The following is a 14333-nucleotide window of genomic DNA, read 5'->3' as shown; positions in this document are numbered from 1 at the left end:
TTATATTTTATATGGTGGCTGCCAAGCGAGGACTACTTCAGGCAGTAGCACGGGTGGTTTGAGGGTTACAGTGGTGGTAAAACTAACCCAGCAGAGGCGACAGAGCTATGCCCCCCTGGAGGTAAGAAAGCACTCTTTTTTCCCTGCAATGGGAACATGACTCATCCACAAACGCCACCTCAGCGTGTTTAATGCCCAGACACCTGAGGCAGCAATCGTGACCATCACCTGGCGCCAGGTACCGACCGCATCCAGAAACGCATGGGTGAAATGGCATCTTTAAATAAACAGTCTGTCGTCTTTACAAAGACGCACCCGTGTAAGCTCTTTTAGAGAAATTGCTCTTTCAGGGAAATGCTCTTTTATGTGCTGAGGTGCACAGGGGAGATGGCTGCTTACAGCACAACAGGGGTAGTGCTATGGCAAGCCGTTTTGACTTTTTTTCATTCTCAGGATATGAATTCTTGATATCAACTATTCAATTTTCACTAGTTAAAATGTTTATTCTTGATATCAGGAATTACATTTCAACTAGTAACAATTGCTATTTTTGATATCAGCAATTACATTTCCACTAGTAACAATGTTAGATATCAGTAATTACATTTTCACTAGATAAAATGCTTATTCTTGATATCAGGAATTACATTTCAACTAGTAAAAATCATTCTTGATATCAATAATTTATATCCTGGGAATGGCAATAGGCAAGCCGTTTTGACTTTTTTTCATTCTCAGGATATGAATTCTTGATATCAGCAATTCAGTTTTCACTAGTTAAAATGTTAATTCTTGATATCAGGAATCGGATTTCTACTAGTAACAATTAGAATTTTTGATATCAACAATTCAATTTCCACTAGTAACAATGTTAATTCTTGATATCAACAATTCAGTTTTCACTAGTAAAAATGATAATACTTGATTTCTGTAATTGTATTTTCTCTAGTTAAATGTCACCATAGGCTGCCATTCAAAATCAACTGTTGATATCAAGAATTTATTTCTTACTAGTTGAAATTCCAATTTCACATATCAGAAATACAATTCTTACTAGTAAAAACCTTTGTTTTTGATATCAGTAATCCTCTGGTTACTAGTACAGATGTCTATTCTTGATATCAACAATTGAATTCTTGATATCAACAATTTAATTGTCACTAGTGACAATGTTCATTTCTGATATCATGAATGTGATTGTTACTAGTAAGAAACCAATTTTAGATATCAGAAATTATATTGATATCAGAAATGCATTTTCAGATATCAGAAATAACAAATGTAACATGTTGAAATACATTTATGAAATGAACATTTCAACTAGTAACAACTGAATTCTTGATATCAAGAATTCACATTTTTACTAGTAACAAAGTAATTATTGATATCAACAAAGGCAGTTGATATCTGAAATTTCCCTTGCAACTAGTGAAAATAGAATTTCTGATATCTTAAATAACATTTTAACAAGTAAAAATAATTTTACAGATATGTAGAAATGCCATTTTTACAGGTAAGAATAGCTATGGTAATGAGATCATGAATATTAATGAGATCTGGTTTTCCCACAATCCTCGTTTCAGTCTCAGCATTGGCCAAAGATGGCGGAAGAACATCCATGTGCAGAAATGGCTCCTCCTTTATTTATTTGTTTTGTCAGAGAAACGTGAAAATTGTATTATGGCTGGATTCATTTTTATTTTTTATTTTTTGTTAATTCAAAAAAAAAAAAAAAAAAAAAAAAAAAAGTAATTTTATGCTGTTTCTTTTTATTGGCCACCAAGTCCTTTGGATAATTAAAGGAAAAATGAACAACGCATTAATTTAGTTTTAACATAAAAAATAACTTCATGTCATTTTTTCATGTGTTTATTTTTGGTTTTATTACACTTTCTTCTAATACAATCAATAAAAAATACAACCAGAAGGAAAAATATAACAGATAATAATGCGTCATACAAACGTTTTACAGGACTTTTTTTTTTTTTTTTTTTTTAATATATCACTTTTTTAAGGCCAAATGAATGAGACGTGTCCTAATAGGCATTATTTTTATATAACATGTTGTCCAGTTTTTGAAGTATCGGTGGACAGGATATTTGATAAAGTCTATTGAACCTCTTTCTCATGTCTGTCTCAACCATTTCAATGTTACGTTAAATATGGCACTGCACTGATACACTCTTCTGAAAGTTAAGTCATGAAAAACAGTCTCTCAGTTGTAGTTGGTTCGGAGAATGGACAACGTTTTAATTAGAATTGTGTAATCTTGCCCATCTGGTTCATTGCTTATTTTTATTATTATTATTATTAGGTTATTATAATAATTCTTATTATGTTATTTTATTAGGCTATATTGTTGTTTTAAGTTTGTAACTATAAATGTGTTTACTTAAGACCTAACAACAATTGTATCATTAAATAATTAATAAATATTTTTTTCTGTTTTGGAAATGTGCTTGTCTCTACTATCCCTTTCAACATTGAGTGTTGTTTTGGTAAAACAACACAAAATAAAACGGAACAGAGACTATATGTTATCTCAAAAGAGATAAATAAAATGGTGTCTTTATTGTAAATGTAGGGGCAGTTCTAGGGTTTCATCCTCAGGGGGGCTTAGCCCTCAGAGAGACCATTAGATACAAAGATACACATTTCTTAAATAAACAGTATTTTACAGTGCTTATGAAAACTGTATTACGAAATAAACATACACAATTACCTATTAAAGTTACATAAGTTGCTTAGTTAAGAGCAGTGAGTGCTTCTCTGTTTTTCCTTTATTTTATTAATAGTGTGTGTACACAGTAACGATATCACGGCGCATGAATACCACATTGAGACCTCATTCGTGCCATCTTGCCCTTAAAAGCAAGAATCATTGAGACCTCATGATCTTGCCTTAAAAGCAAGAATGAGGAAGCAAGGAAGCTTCTGATCTGATCATTCTGATTACAGTTTTAGGGGGCTTTGACGACAAATAGGGTGGCTGAAGCCCATCTAAAAGGGTCTAAAACCATCCCTGTAGTACAGCACTATACAGTATCTCACAGAAGTGAGTACACCCCTCACATTTTTGTAAATATTTTATTATACCTTTTCATGTGACAACACTGAAGAAATTACACTTTGCTACAGTTTAATGTAGTGAGTGTACAGCTTGTATATAAGTGTACATTTGCTGTCCCCTCAAAATAATTTTAATGTCTAAATCGCTGGCCACAAAAGTGAGTACACCGCTAAGTGAAAATGTCCAAATTGGGCCCAAAATGTCAATATTTTGTTCGCCCACCATTATTTTCCAGCACTGCCTTAATCCTCTTGGGCATGGAATTCACCAGAGCTTCAGAGGTTGCCACTGGAGTCCTCTTCCAGATGTTAGAGACCTTGCGCTCCTCCACCTTTCGTTTGAGGATGCCCATGCATGACCAATCCATCACCTTTACCCTCAGCTTCTTTAGCAAGGGAGTGGTCATCTTGAAGGTGTGTTTGGGGTCGTTATCATGTTGGAATACTTCCCTGCGGCCCAGTCTCCGAAGGGAGGGGATCATGCTCTGCTTCAGTATGTGAAGATATGAACTGTATCTCCCCAGTGCCGGCAGCACTCATGCAGCCCCAGACCATGACACTCCCACCACCATGCTTGACTGTAGGCAAGACACACTTGTCTTTGTACTCCTCACCTGGTTGCCGCCACACACGCTTGACACCATCTGAACCAAATAAGTGAATCTTGGTCTCATCAGACCACAGGACATGGTTCCAGTAATCCATGTCCTTAGTTTGCTTGTCTTCAGCAAACTGTTTGTGGGCTTTCTTGTGCATCACCTTTAGAAGAGGCTTCCTTCTGGGACAACAGTCATGCAGACCAATTTGATGCAGTCTGAGCACTGACAGGCTGACCCACCACACCTTCAACCTCTGCAGCAATGCTGGCAGCACTCATACGTCTATTTCCCAAACACAACCTCTGGATATGAAGCTGAACACGTGCACTCAACCTATTTGGTCGTCCATGGCGAGGCCTGTTCTGAGTGGAACCTGTGCTGTTAAACCACTGTATGGTCTTGGCCACCATGCTGTAGCTCAGTTTCAGGGTCTTGGCGATCTTCTTATGCCATCTTTATGTAGAGCAACAATTCTTTTTTTCAGATCCTCCGAGAGTTCTTTGCCATGAGGTGCTGTGTTGAACTTCCAGTGACCAGTATTAGAGAGTGAGAGCAATAACATCAAATTTAACACACCTGCTCCCCATTTACACCTGAGACCTTGTAATAATAATGAGTCATGTGACACCAAGGAGAGAAAATGGCTAATTGGGCCCAATTTGGACATTTTCACTTAGGGGTGTACTCACTTTTGTGGCCAGCGGTTTAGACATTAATGGCTTTGTGTTGAGATATTTTGAGGGGACAGCAAATTTACACTGTTATACAAGCTGTACACTCACTACTTTACATTGTAGCAAAGTGTCATTTCTTTAGTGTTGTCACATGAAAAGATATAATAAAATATTTACAAAAATGCAAGGGGTGTACTCACTTCTGTGCGATACTGTATATTTAATCAAGTGCGTTTTATTGGGGTAAATGATCTACAAGCATTTCACATATTTCTATGCACACTAATAATATTAAACTACTATGGTTATACACATTTATTGCATTTATTTTCAATAAAACTGAAAAGGGCTTAGACGATTCCTTATAATGTGGCTCCCTCTAGTGGATAAAATTAATATCACAGCCTTCATCTTCCAGTTAAAATGGCTGATAGTTTAGAATTTGATTTTGGCAGGGGCTATTTGAATACAATGAATTCTCTTTACACTAAGTAAAAATAGCATATTTTATTAGCAATAGATTCTATTTACACTATTTAATAATAGGAGTATTTTCTTACAGTAATAGTAGTTTGATGCTGTTCGTACTACTTGATGCAATTAGTGGCCAATATCTGCACCTCATTATTGTAGTAGGCTACATTATAAAACAATATAGGCTACAATAACAACATATTGACTGTAAATTATAATTTTTATTTAAAAATTCTTAAATGGATGCTGCCCCTACAACTAGCCCTAACCTTAGCCAATATCCACGTTATTTTCCACTTTTTGATAATTTCGTTCATTTTTATTGAATATATATGCCTTTCCGATGTGATACGGAATGTAGAAAAGGGAGAAGAACTTGTTCGGCAGAAGGTGGAATCAAACCCGGCTCCGTCGCGTCAAAAGACAACTGCTTTGTGCTCTACCATCTGCACCACTGAATCTGATAGTTTGTTCAAGTCTTTTTGTAGTGTTGAGTAACACTACCACACATTGGTAAGTGGAGTTAGTGTAAGTAGTCTCTGCCAAAATAAAAACAAAATAATGATTAAAAATAGCCTACAGGAGCATTTTATTTTCATGAGAGGGCAATCAAATGTGCCCATTCTCTTTTGGGCTCTGTACCTTGTCGTCTATCTGCCATTAACATTTATGTATCATGAAGGAATTCATGATATCTTAAATAACAGTTTTTACTAGTGAAAATGTAATTTTAACATGTAAGAATTAAGTTACAGATATCAAGAAGTATGTGTATTACTAGTTGTAATTTCATTTTTGATATGATAAACATATTTGTGATGACGTAATTTTTTATATCAATAATTCATGTTGGTACTAGTGGAAATGTAATTCCTGATATCAAGAATTAGCATTTTAACTAGTGAAAATGTAATTGTTCACACAAAAAATAAAAATATTTAAATGTTAAAAGAGGTGCCAAAACTATTACAGATATCAAAATGCATTTCTTACTAGTTAGGATTCTAAATGCACATATCAGTTTTGTATTTCTTACTAGTAGAAATATAATTTTTGATATCAACAATGAGATTTTTACTAGTAAAAATGTGAATTCTTGATATCAAGAATTCATTGTCACTAGTTGAAATGTTAATTCTTGATATCAACAATTTAATTGTCACTAGTGACAATGTTCATTTCTGATTTCTGAAAATGTATTTCTGATATCAACAATCGGGAGGGTAATTTCTGATATCTAAAATGGCTTTCTTACTAGTTACAATCACATTCATGATATCAGAAATGAACATTGTCACTAGTGACAGTTAAATTGTTGATATCAAGAATTAAATTGTTGATATCAAGAATAGACGTCTGTACTAGTTACCATGTGATTACTGATATCAAAAATAAAGGTTTTACTAGTAAGAATTGTATTTCTAATATGTGAAATTGGAATTTCAACTAGTAAGAAAGTAATTCTTGATATCAATAATTAAATTTGAATGGCAGCCTATGGTGACATTTAACCAGTGAAAATACAATTGCTGATATCAAAAATATTGTTACTAGTAGAAATCTAATTCGTGATATCAAGAATTAGCATTTTAACTAGTGAAAACTGAATTGTTGATCTCAAGAATTAACATTGTTACTAGTGGAAATTGAATTGCTGATATCAAAAATAGCAGCTGTTACTAGTAGAAATCTAATTCCTGATATCAAGAATAAACTTTTTAACTAGTGAAAACTGAATTGTTGATACCAAGAATTCATATCCTGAGAATGAAAAAAAGTCAAAACAGCTTGCCATAGTAGTGCAGCCTGAAGTGCACAACCCACTCGACACAGGAACGACCACCACTGAAGCGCTGTCCGCCAACACCAAAAACTTCCAAGACCCTAAAGTGCTACCATAATTTTATCAACACATCTGTTGTGTTTACACTTTTTGGAGAATATAAAATAAATATATCCAGCTGCATTCATGTACTTTGCATAAAATATATTTCTGGCCTCAGGGTTAAAAAGAGAGTGTCTGTTAAATAAAGACTGCTGTTTGATAAATGTGATCTCATGAGTATTTGTTATGCAAAATGCGATTCTCCCACATGCACGTTTGCATAGACCCTAAAATGTACAATGATGCATAGACAGCATTTAAAATGTAAATGATTTACTTATGAACAACTTTACATACATACAAATGTTAACAAATCCTTATCTACTAATGTTTAATTGACAGAATCAGTTGTTTTTATTGTACTTATGATCAACAATATTGTTTTCATGTTATTAAACACAGTTGGTTCATTTACTTTAAATAATAACATTTTGTTTGGTTCTGTTCTGTGTGACTTCTGGTGATTTCAAAGGCCTGCTCATTTTAAAGAATTACATAATTTTAAACAAGATTAAACTTGTAATCATTGTAATCACCAATTAACCATTAATTATGGTTACTTGTTTCCATCCAAATTTGTCACCTGAACAAAAATGTAACCATTGTGTAATATTTATTTTGTATGTTGTGGAACACAGCAGTTTTCTAAATATGCTGTGAATAAAAAATGACCAAAAAACACAATATTACATAAACATATTAACATAAATTTATCATAAACAATAATGTTGTTAATTATGTCAATTAATAATATATTTATGATATAAAGTATTTATTATTATTTTACATTTCTATAGCTTTAAATATAACACTGCTTACATTTTAAATTAAAATAATTTACACAAACATACAGTACAAGAGTATGTTTTCTACGTAATTTATTAATTTTATTTTATTTAGTGTGGTTACCTGGAATTTATAAATGGATTTTGAATGATTTAACTTACATATGAGTCAGCTTTCTCAGGTTGTAGAAGGAATGCTTTTCTAACCTGCTCAGAGAGATATCCACAGACAGATAGCTAAGGAAAGAAGGGAGAAAATTCCTGTTAAAATCCTGAGTTTTATAAAAATACAAGGTTATTTCAAGTTGCCACCCCTCATGAAGGAGAGAGGGGGGAAATAGCTCCTTTCAGTCTTTATGATGAAATCAGCCCATGTTTTCAGTCTTGCAAAGCCATAATGTATTCAGGTAAGTGAAAAAGTGAAAGTGACGTGACATACAGCCAAGTATGGGGACCCATACTCGGAATTCGTGCTCTGCTTTTAACCCATCCAAAGTGCACACACACACAGCAGTGAACACACACACACCGTGAACACACACCCGGAGCAGTGGGCAGCCATTTATGCTGCAGTGCCCGGGGAGCAGTTGGGGGTTCGGTACCTTGCTCAAGGGCACCTCAGTCGTGGTATTGAGGGTGGAGAGAGCACTTTACATGCACTCCCCCCACCTACAATTCCTGCTGGCCCGAGACTCAAACTCACAACCCTTGGATTGCAAGTCCGACTCTCTAACCATTAGGCCACGACTTCCCAGGTAGGGCAGAACAAAGCAACTGTAGCACACAAAAAAAAAATTTAAACACAAACATTTAGTGTGTCCACAGACTTAGCACATGTACATCAGGGATGTGAAAAGAAGTGTGACTGTATTACTTTGAGAACTTTTTAACAATTACAAATTACTTCCTCCATTAAGTTAACTATTAGGATCAAGTTCTAGTGTGTACACACACACACACGCACACACACACACACACACACACACACAAAAACAAACACATATACACATATACATTACATATATTTATTTTATATATATATATATATTATTTATATATATATATATATATATATATATATATATATATATATATAAATCCAAATCTTAATTGCCACATATGTTTCTTCAGTTAAATCTTGTCTGTTATTTTTAAGTTGTGAGTTATGAAGGAAAAACAACAATTTCCATTCAATTCCCCTGGTCTACTTTTCCTTATTGTAAATATAAATTTCATCCAACTCATTTCCAGCATTATATTCCTACTTATCTTCCTCATCTTTCAACTAAACACATAATATACAGGGCTAGCTGCTGATGCCTGATCACACAATGACTTACTGGTTGAAGGTAAAAGTAATGAGCAAAAATCATTATGAACATTGAGCCTACACTGGCAGCTATTATTTTTGTAGCATCTCATCTTGATGCTCGCTCTCAGTGGCCACTTGGCTCTGGTCTTTAAAAAGTACTTACATTCTTGAGATATTGACCATATTTGCAAAGGCATCTTGGGGAACTGTCGTCAGGCTTGTCTCGTAGAGACTTCTAGAATTCAAAAAATCATCACAAATACATATATATATATATATATATACAACTTATTTACATTAACATATTAAACAATGTTGCACATGGAATTTCAAAGAACATCATTGACAATATACAATATGTTACAATATTCCTTATAAGTTATAACACAAAAATAGACTACTTTCCACTTGCAAAATAAACCATTCATTGTCATGTATTAAGTCAGTATGTATGTCAGATTACGGACTGACAGATATTGACAGATATTGAGAATTAGGGGCTATCCATACTATTTCCCACATCACAAATCTAATTCCTGTATAGATTTTTTTTCTCTGACATAATTGTATAACACCAAATCATTAACCTAGTTATGCCAGCAAGTACAATTTTTGACCTTGCCCCCACAGCATTACTTTTCTTGTAGAGCACCATCCACCACCTAGAGGCCAATTTATTATTTCATTGCTCAATGACATATCATTTTTTCTAAAAGATTTTCAAAAAGGGATCAGTGGGAAATGGCACGATCTGTTATAAGGTGAAAAATACTTTCATTATGTTCATATAAAAAGAAAAAAATAAAGTTACTGGAAGAGGTGAAGAGACTGGGACATCTGGACTCTCAGGGGCCTACAGATTTAATCATTAATGAACTCCACAGAACTAAAGAAGAATTGAGTAATTTAATTAACCAAAAAAAACAAAAAACAAAAAAAAAAATGGAGTGAATACCTCTTAAACTCTGACTGAGTTTCAAATCAAATTTGGAGGACTAAAAAAAGAAAAATACAGTACTTGGCAATCCAACTATAGCAGCAGAAACTAAACTAAACTAAACTAAACTAAATAAAATCTGAGACATGATCAATAAGGGAAGCTGTCTTTCACTATTGCAAAATAGAGAAAAAACATTTTTCATTTAAGTAACTAATAGCTTCTTAACCTTGTAGCCTTCTTATTCCAATCTTCTTCATAAAACACATAAAATGACCAATTAAAAATATGTCAAGCACCAAAAGCAGCCCATATTAAATACATAAGTTATCTCTCTCTCACTCCATTTCTTTTCTCTCTCACTCCGTTTTTCCACAAGTTCATCAAACAACTTTGGTAAGCAAGAATCATTCATCAATCACGGTGAGTAATGGCTTCTTCTCCTGCTATTGTTGTTTGCACTGCTTGCCACATGTATTGTTTATCTCTCTATGTCGGCGACGAGGGATTCACGTGATAAATGCAGGGGAATAGTTAGGCAGAGAAGATTTCAGAATTAGAGATACACATCCAAACTTTAATTGAGGACAGTAATGTGAGGGCTCTAGATACGGATTTGGATGTGACTAGCTCAGGGAGTCCTGTACATTGCTCGGTTCCGATTACAGTGCCTCTGCGGCAGAGTGACTGGGTGACTGTGAGGCGGCATAGTTGTGACAAAACACTGCATTCTGGGTAATATTTGTCATTTTCGAGAAAGTAGCCTGTTGCTATATATCGTGAATAAACAGCATACAAAGTGGAAACTCAGAGGCTGTGATTCAAATCAGACACTACACCTTCATTCACTATTCTGTAGGGTATCAGACCCGAATCAGACAATTAAAGATTCGATCGGGAGCATGGTTTAAACATGAGGAGCCGGATTCCACAGAAAGGCTCAAGACACAACACATTGTAAATCAAATCCTAGTGCCACGTTGGGAAGCCTAACCAACAAACTCTTTCAAAAAACAGCTAACAACATTAAACAAAAGAACCCGTATTGACAATTCCAAATCAGAAAGGAGATTGTCAAATTTGAGACAAGAAAGCAGGATTAATGGTCAAAGACACAGCATATCATGGCCATGACATGAGGAAGATCATTAGTAGAAACTGGTTTGGGTGGTTTCCCCCACCTAGAAGAAGAGAACCAGACTGAAATTCTTTAGAAGACCTTTTCACCTCTCTGGTCTTCACAGAACATATCCTTACTCCACATAATGGCACAGAAACAACCTTTTCATGTATATATGCACCTAAATGACGTTAAAAAGACTTATAAACGAATATCGACCATTGCTTAACTCCATATCATATATGTAACCCACACGTTTGAATATCATGTTTATAATCACTTATTGTGTATGTCTTTTTAATAACTATTGAATAGCTTAAAGGGTTTATACTCATGTTTAGTATGTGTGTGTTTGAATCTTCTTGCTTGAAATGTTTCTGCCAATCAATTCTTTGTCATATGTATCATATTCTTGTTATAGGAATCAAGTCCAAAATTATACTCTACAAGAGTGGGAAAATGTGGACCATGTGACTGATAAGATCACATATTGATTTATGAATTGAGGAGTAGAAATATACAATGCCCCGAGCAAAAACAATATCTAACTGGTTAAGACACCATTTGGGAGGTGTCCCACAGCCCAGTTTAAATACTCAGGACACCATCAAACTTTGCTTTTAGCTTTTTAGTTTTTCGCTTACAGTCATCACTTTCCGCCATGCTTTTTGCCATTACTTTTTGCAATATTCTTAGCGCGATTCCAGCGTGCTTCAGCCTGCATGCCCGCTGCTACTTAGTCACGATAAGAAGAAACGCCACCTAGTCTCGTCAAACTTTACTTTAGTTTCTTTTTTTTTCTGTTGAGAGTTTTGTGTTCTGAGTTAAGTTTTGTAACACTGTATCTCCGAGTCCGACCTCGAGTGCCCACCTAAAACTACAACCAGCCCACAACGCTGGATCCTCAGACAACTCCCAACCACGTGCTTCCCAAGACGTCACTTCAACGACTACTGAACTTCCAGCCAATCAGCAACCTTGGGAAACCCCATTTTCTATGACAACAAAGGGAACCCCATTTACACAGGCAATGCAAGTAACTTACCTCCAGACTTTGAGCTGAACTGGTGTATCTAATATAATTTTAACCTCACTGAGGAACTCAACGCGAGGGTTAATTAAGTGATTGATGGTTGTTCATGTCTATGCAATTTCACATATTGCTGTAAACTTGGGATTTCACATTTTCATTCTCTTAAACTCATTCTTTCCTCACTTTCTTTCTTCCTGCACTTGTGTGAATGTGTAAGTGCGTGTGCTTATGTGTTAGATTAATTTATATGTCTTTGATTTATCTAATAAAGCCTTATTCATATTGAAAAGAGAAGTATCTTGTGTTTTGTGCTTACAAGTTAATGTCTTAAACTGCCGAGCTTGTTACTGTGCTAATAAATAGTGTTTTCACTATATTTTGGATATTAATATCCATTGCAGAGTTGATGTTATACGGCTTGTTCAGTAAATCGTTGGCCGACTCAGTGATCAGCTGTAAAACAGTGATTCTGTCCAAATTCCCTTTAAAATCTTAAATGATTCCCTTTGAGCTAAATTGACCTGTTTCCCTTACAATTCCCTACATGAGTTTACTAATATAGTCCACCTGACAGAGAGAATGAAAACTAATGAGTGAATTTAGACACTGATGAATACCTGCTGTTAACGAGCAGAATCACTGAAGAAAAGAGAAACAAGACCACAAGGGCCCGTATTCACAAAACATCTTAAGGCTAAAAGTAACTCCCAACTTGTCGATTTAGGAGAAAATCTTAAAAATAGTGGGTGTGTCAGTCCTAAATTTTTGCTCTAAAGCCTTCTACACACTGCATGATTTAAGCAATCCTATAAGATCATTGCTGGTCACACTGTGCGACATGGATCTAATAAACTTGGGTACGACATGCATGTAGACTGTACGATGATGACACCTATTGACTTGTAGGCTATGACGCACGTTTCTATAGAAGAATAAAACGTCATTAGCATGCGCTAGTGGTAAACAAAAAGAGCATAATGAATCACACTTTGACAGTTGTAGTTTTTATGTGTACTGAAAAAAAGTGGGAGCGGGGAAAGTGGAAGAAATAAGAGCTTGAGGTAAGCAGTTTTATGTTTTAGCGCCATGTCACGTTTATTTCATGTCACATTTTTACTGGTTGGTCAGTAAACATGGGTCGTAACTGCAAACACACTGTGCAATGATCATGCTGAATTTCTGACACTGCCAGAAAATTATCGTAGGCTATCTTTGGTCGCAAAACTGTGACAACGGCTGTCTTTGAACCTCTCTCACTGTATGACATAGGACAGGAATCTCCAACCCTGCTCCTGGAGAGCTACCATCCTGCAGACTTCAGTTCCAACCCCGCTCGAACACAGGTCTGTAGTTATCAAGTAGCCCTGAACACCTTGATTAGCTGGTTCAGGTTTGTTTGATTGGGGTTGGAGCTGAAATCTGCAGGACGGTAGCTCTCCAGGAGCAGGGTTGGAAACCCTTGACATAGGACCACCAATTAGGAGCCACGATTGTTTCATGATGCTCATCTTTCGTCTGGGACAGCCGAAAATTGTGCAGTGTGTCTCAGGCTTAAGAGTATTTCACAAAGCGTTTTAGCGCTAAAACTAGCTCCCAAATCTGTGAAACGTTAGGAATAGTGAAGAGGACTCCTAAGTCACTAAGACCAAATCTGAACTATCTTAAAATGGCTGTTGCCAGCAATCTACCTCGGAATATAAACATTTTGGTATCGGCTGTGGTTTGGATGTTATCCCAACTCCAAATGTTTGATCATATCCTTAATATAGCTGTTCTCACGTCCATTTTGGTTTTCTTTTACGTTTGCATGTCTTACTATCAGCCATGATTATTCTGCTAATTAAAAGGCTGTTTATATGCATATTACCAAAATTTTATAAGTCACAGTCGCAGAAAAAAAAAAAAAAATTCCACATGAAGTGGCGAAATCATTCAGTCTGTGGCGGAAAAATCATTAACAGCTGGTCTATGTGGTAATATAGTACATTGGGCAGGACCTTAAATATGGCTTATCATCTGAGATATGTATGTAGTAGCAACCTTACATGGCAGCTCAATCTAATGTTAGCCTAGAAAAAAGTGTTGCATGTTTGTGCGGAGTGTGGAATCTTAATAGTAGCACACTTGGGCTGGGGGTGTAGGGGGGATTTGGGGTCCTAACTAAATATAGGCTAGAGATGGTACCCCCACCCTGAGTCTCGCTGTGCCATCAATTCTAGATGCCCTGATGAACCAGACCATCATTGCATTCCCTCGACCCCTTCTTCCTTTTTCTATTCTTCCCCAACTCTCTGTTCAACTATCAGTTTTTATAGCTTGTTTGTGGCGTGGTCCTAGCTAGTGAATCACTGCTATTTAGGAGAACTCTTAGTGGTAAGATAAAATGTTTTGTGAATACGGGCAGCCTTGTTAGATGAAATCAACTGAACATTTGACCTTGATCCA

General features: G+C 35.6%; 1 protein-coding gene across 1 annotated transcript in view; it reads right to left on the bottom strand.

The window, feature by feature from the left end:
• LOC109081289 (thyrotropin receptor-like) overlaps positions 1 to 14333 on the bottom strand; it is a 48289-nt gene that overhangs the window by 21472 nt on the left and 12484 nt on the right. Inside the window, exons 2-3 of the mRNA XM_042777429.1 lie at positions 8962 to 9033; positions 7649 to 7723 (exon numbers count right to left, since the gene is read on the bottom strand). Of these exons, the coding sequence (XP_042633363.1) occupies positions 7649 to 7723; positions 8962 to 9033 (147 nt within the window). The remainder of the gene's footprint in view (positions 1 to 7648; positions 7724 to 8961; positions 9034 to 14333) is intronic.

Source organism: Cyprinus carpio, chromosome A20 (assembly GCF_018340385.1).
Source record: "Cyprinus carpio isolate SPL01 chromosome A20, ASM1834038v1, whole genome shotgun sequence".
In the NCBI taxonomy this organism is placed as follows: domain Eukaryota; kingdom Metazoa; phylum Chordata; class Actinopteri; order Cypriniformes; family Cyprinidae; genus Cyprinus; species Cyprinus carpio.
The sequence above is the reverse complement of the archived record's forward strand: the minus strand, read 5'-3'. Positions and strand labels throughout refer to the sequence as shown.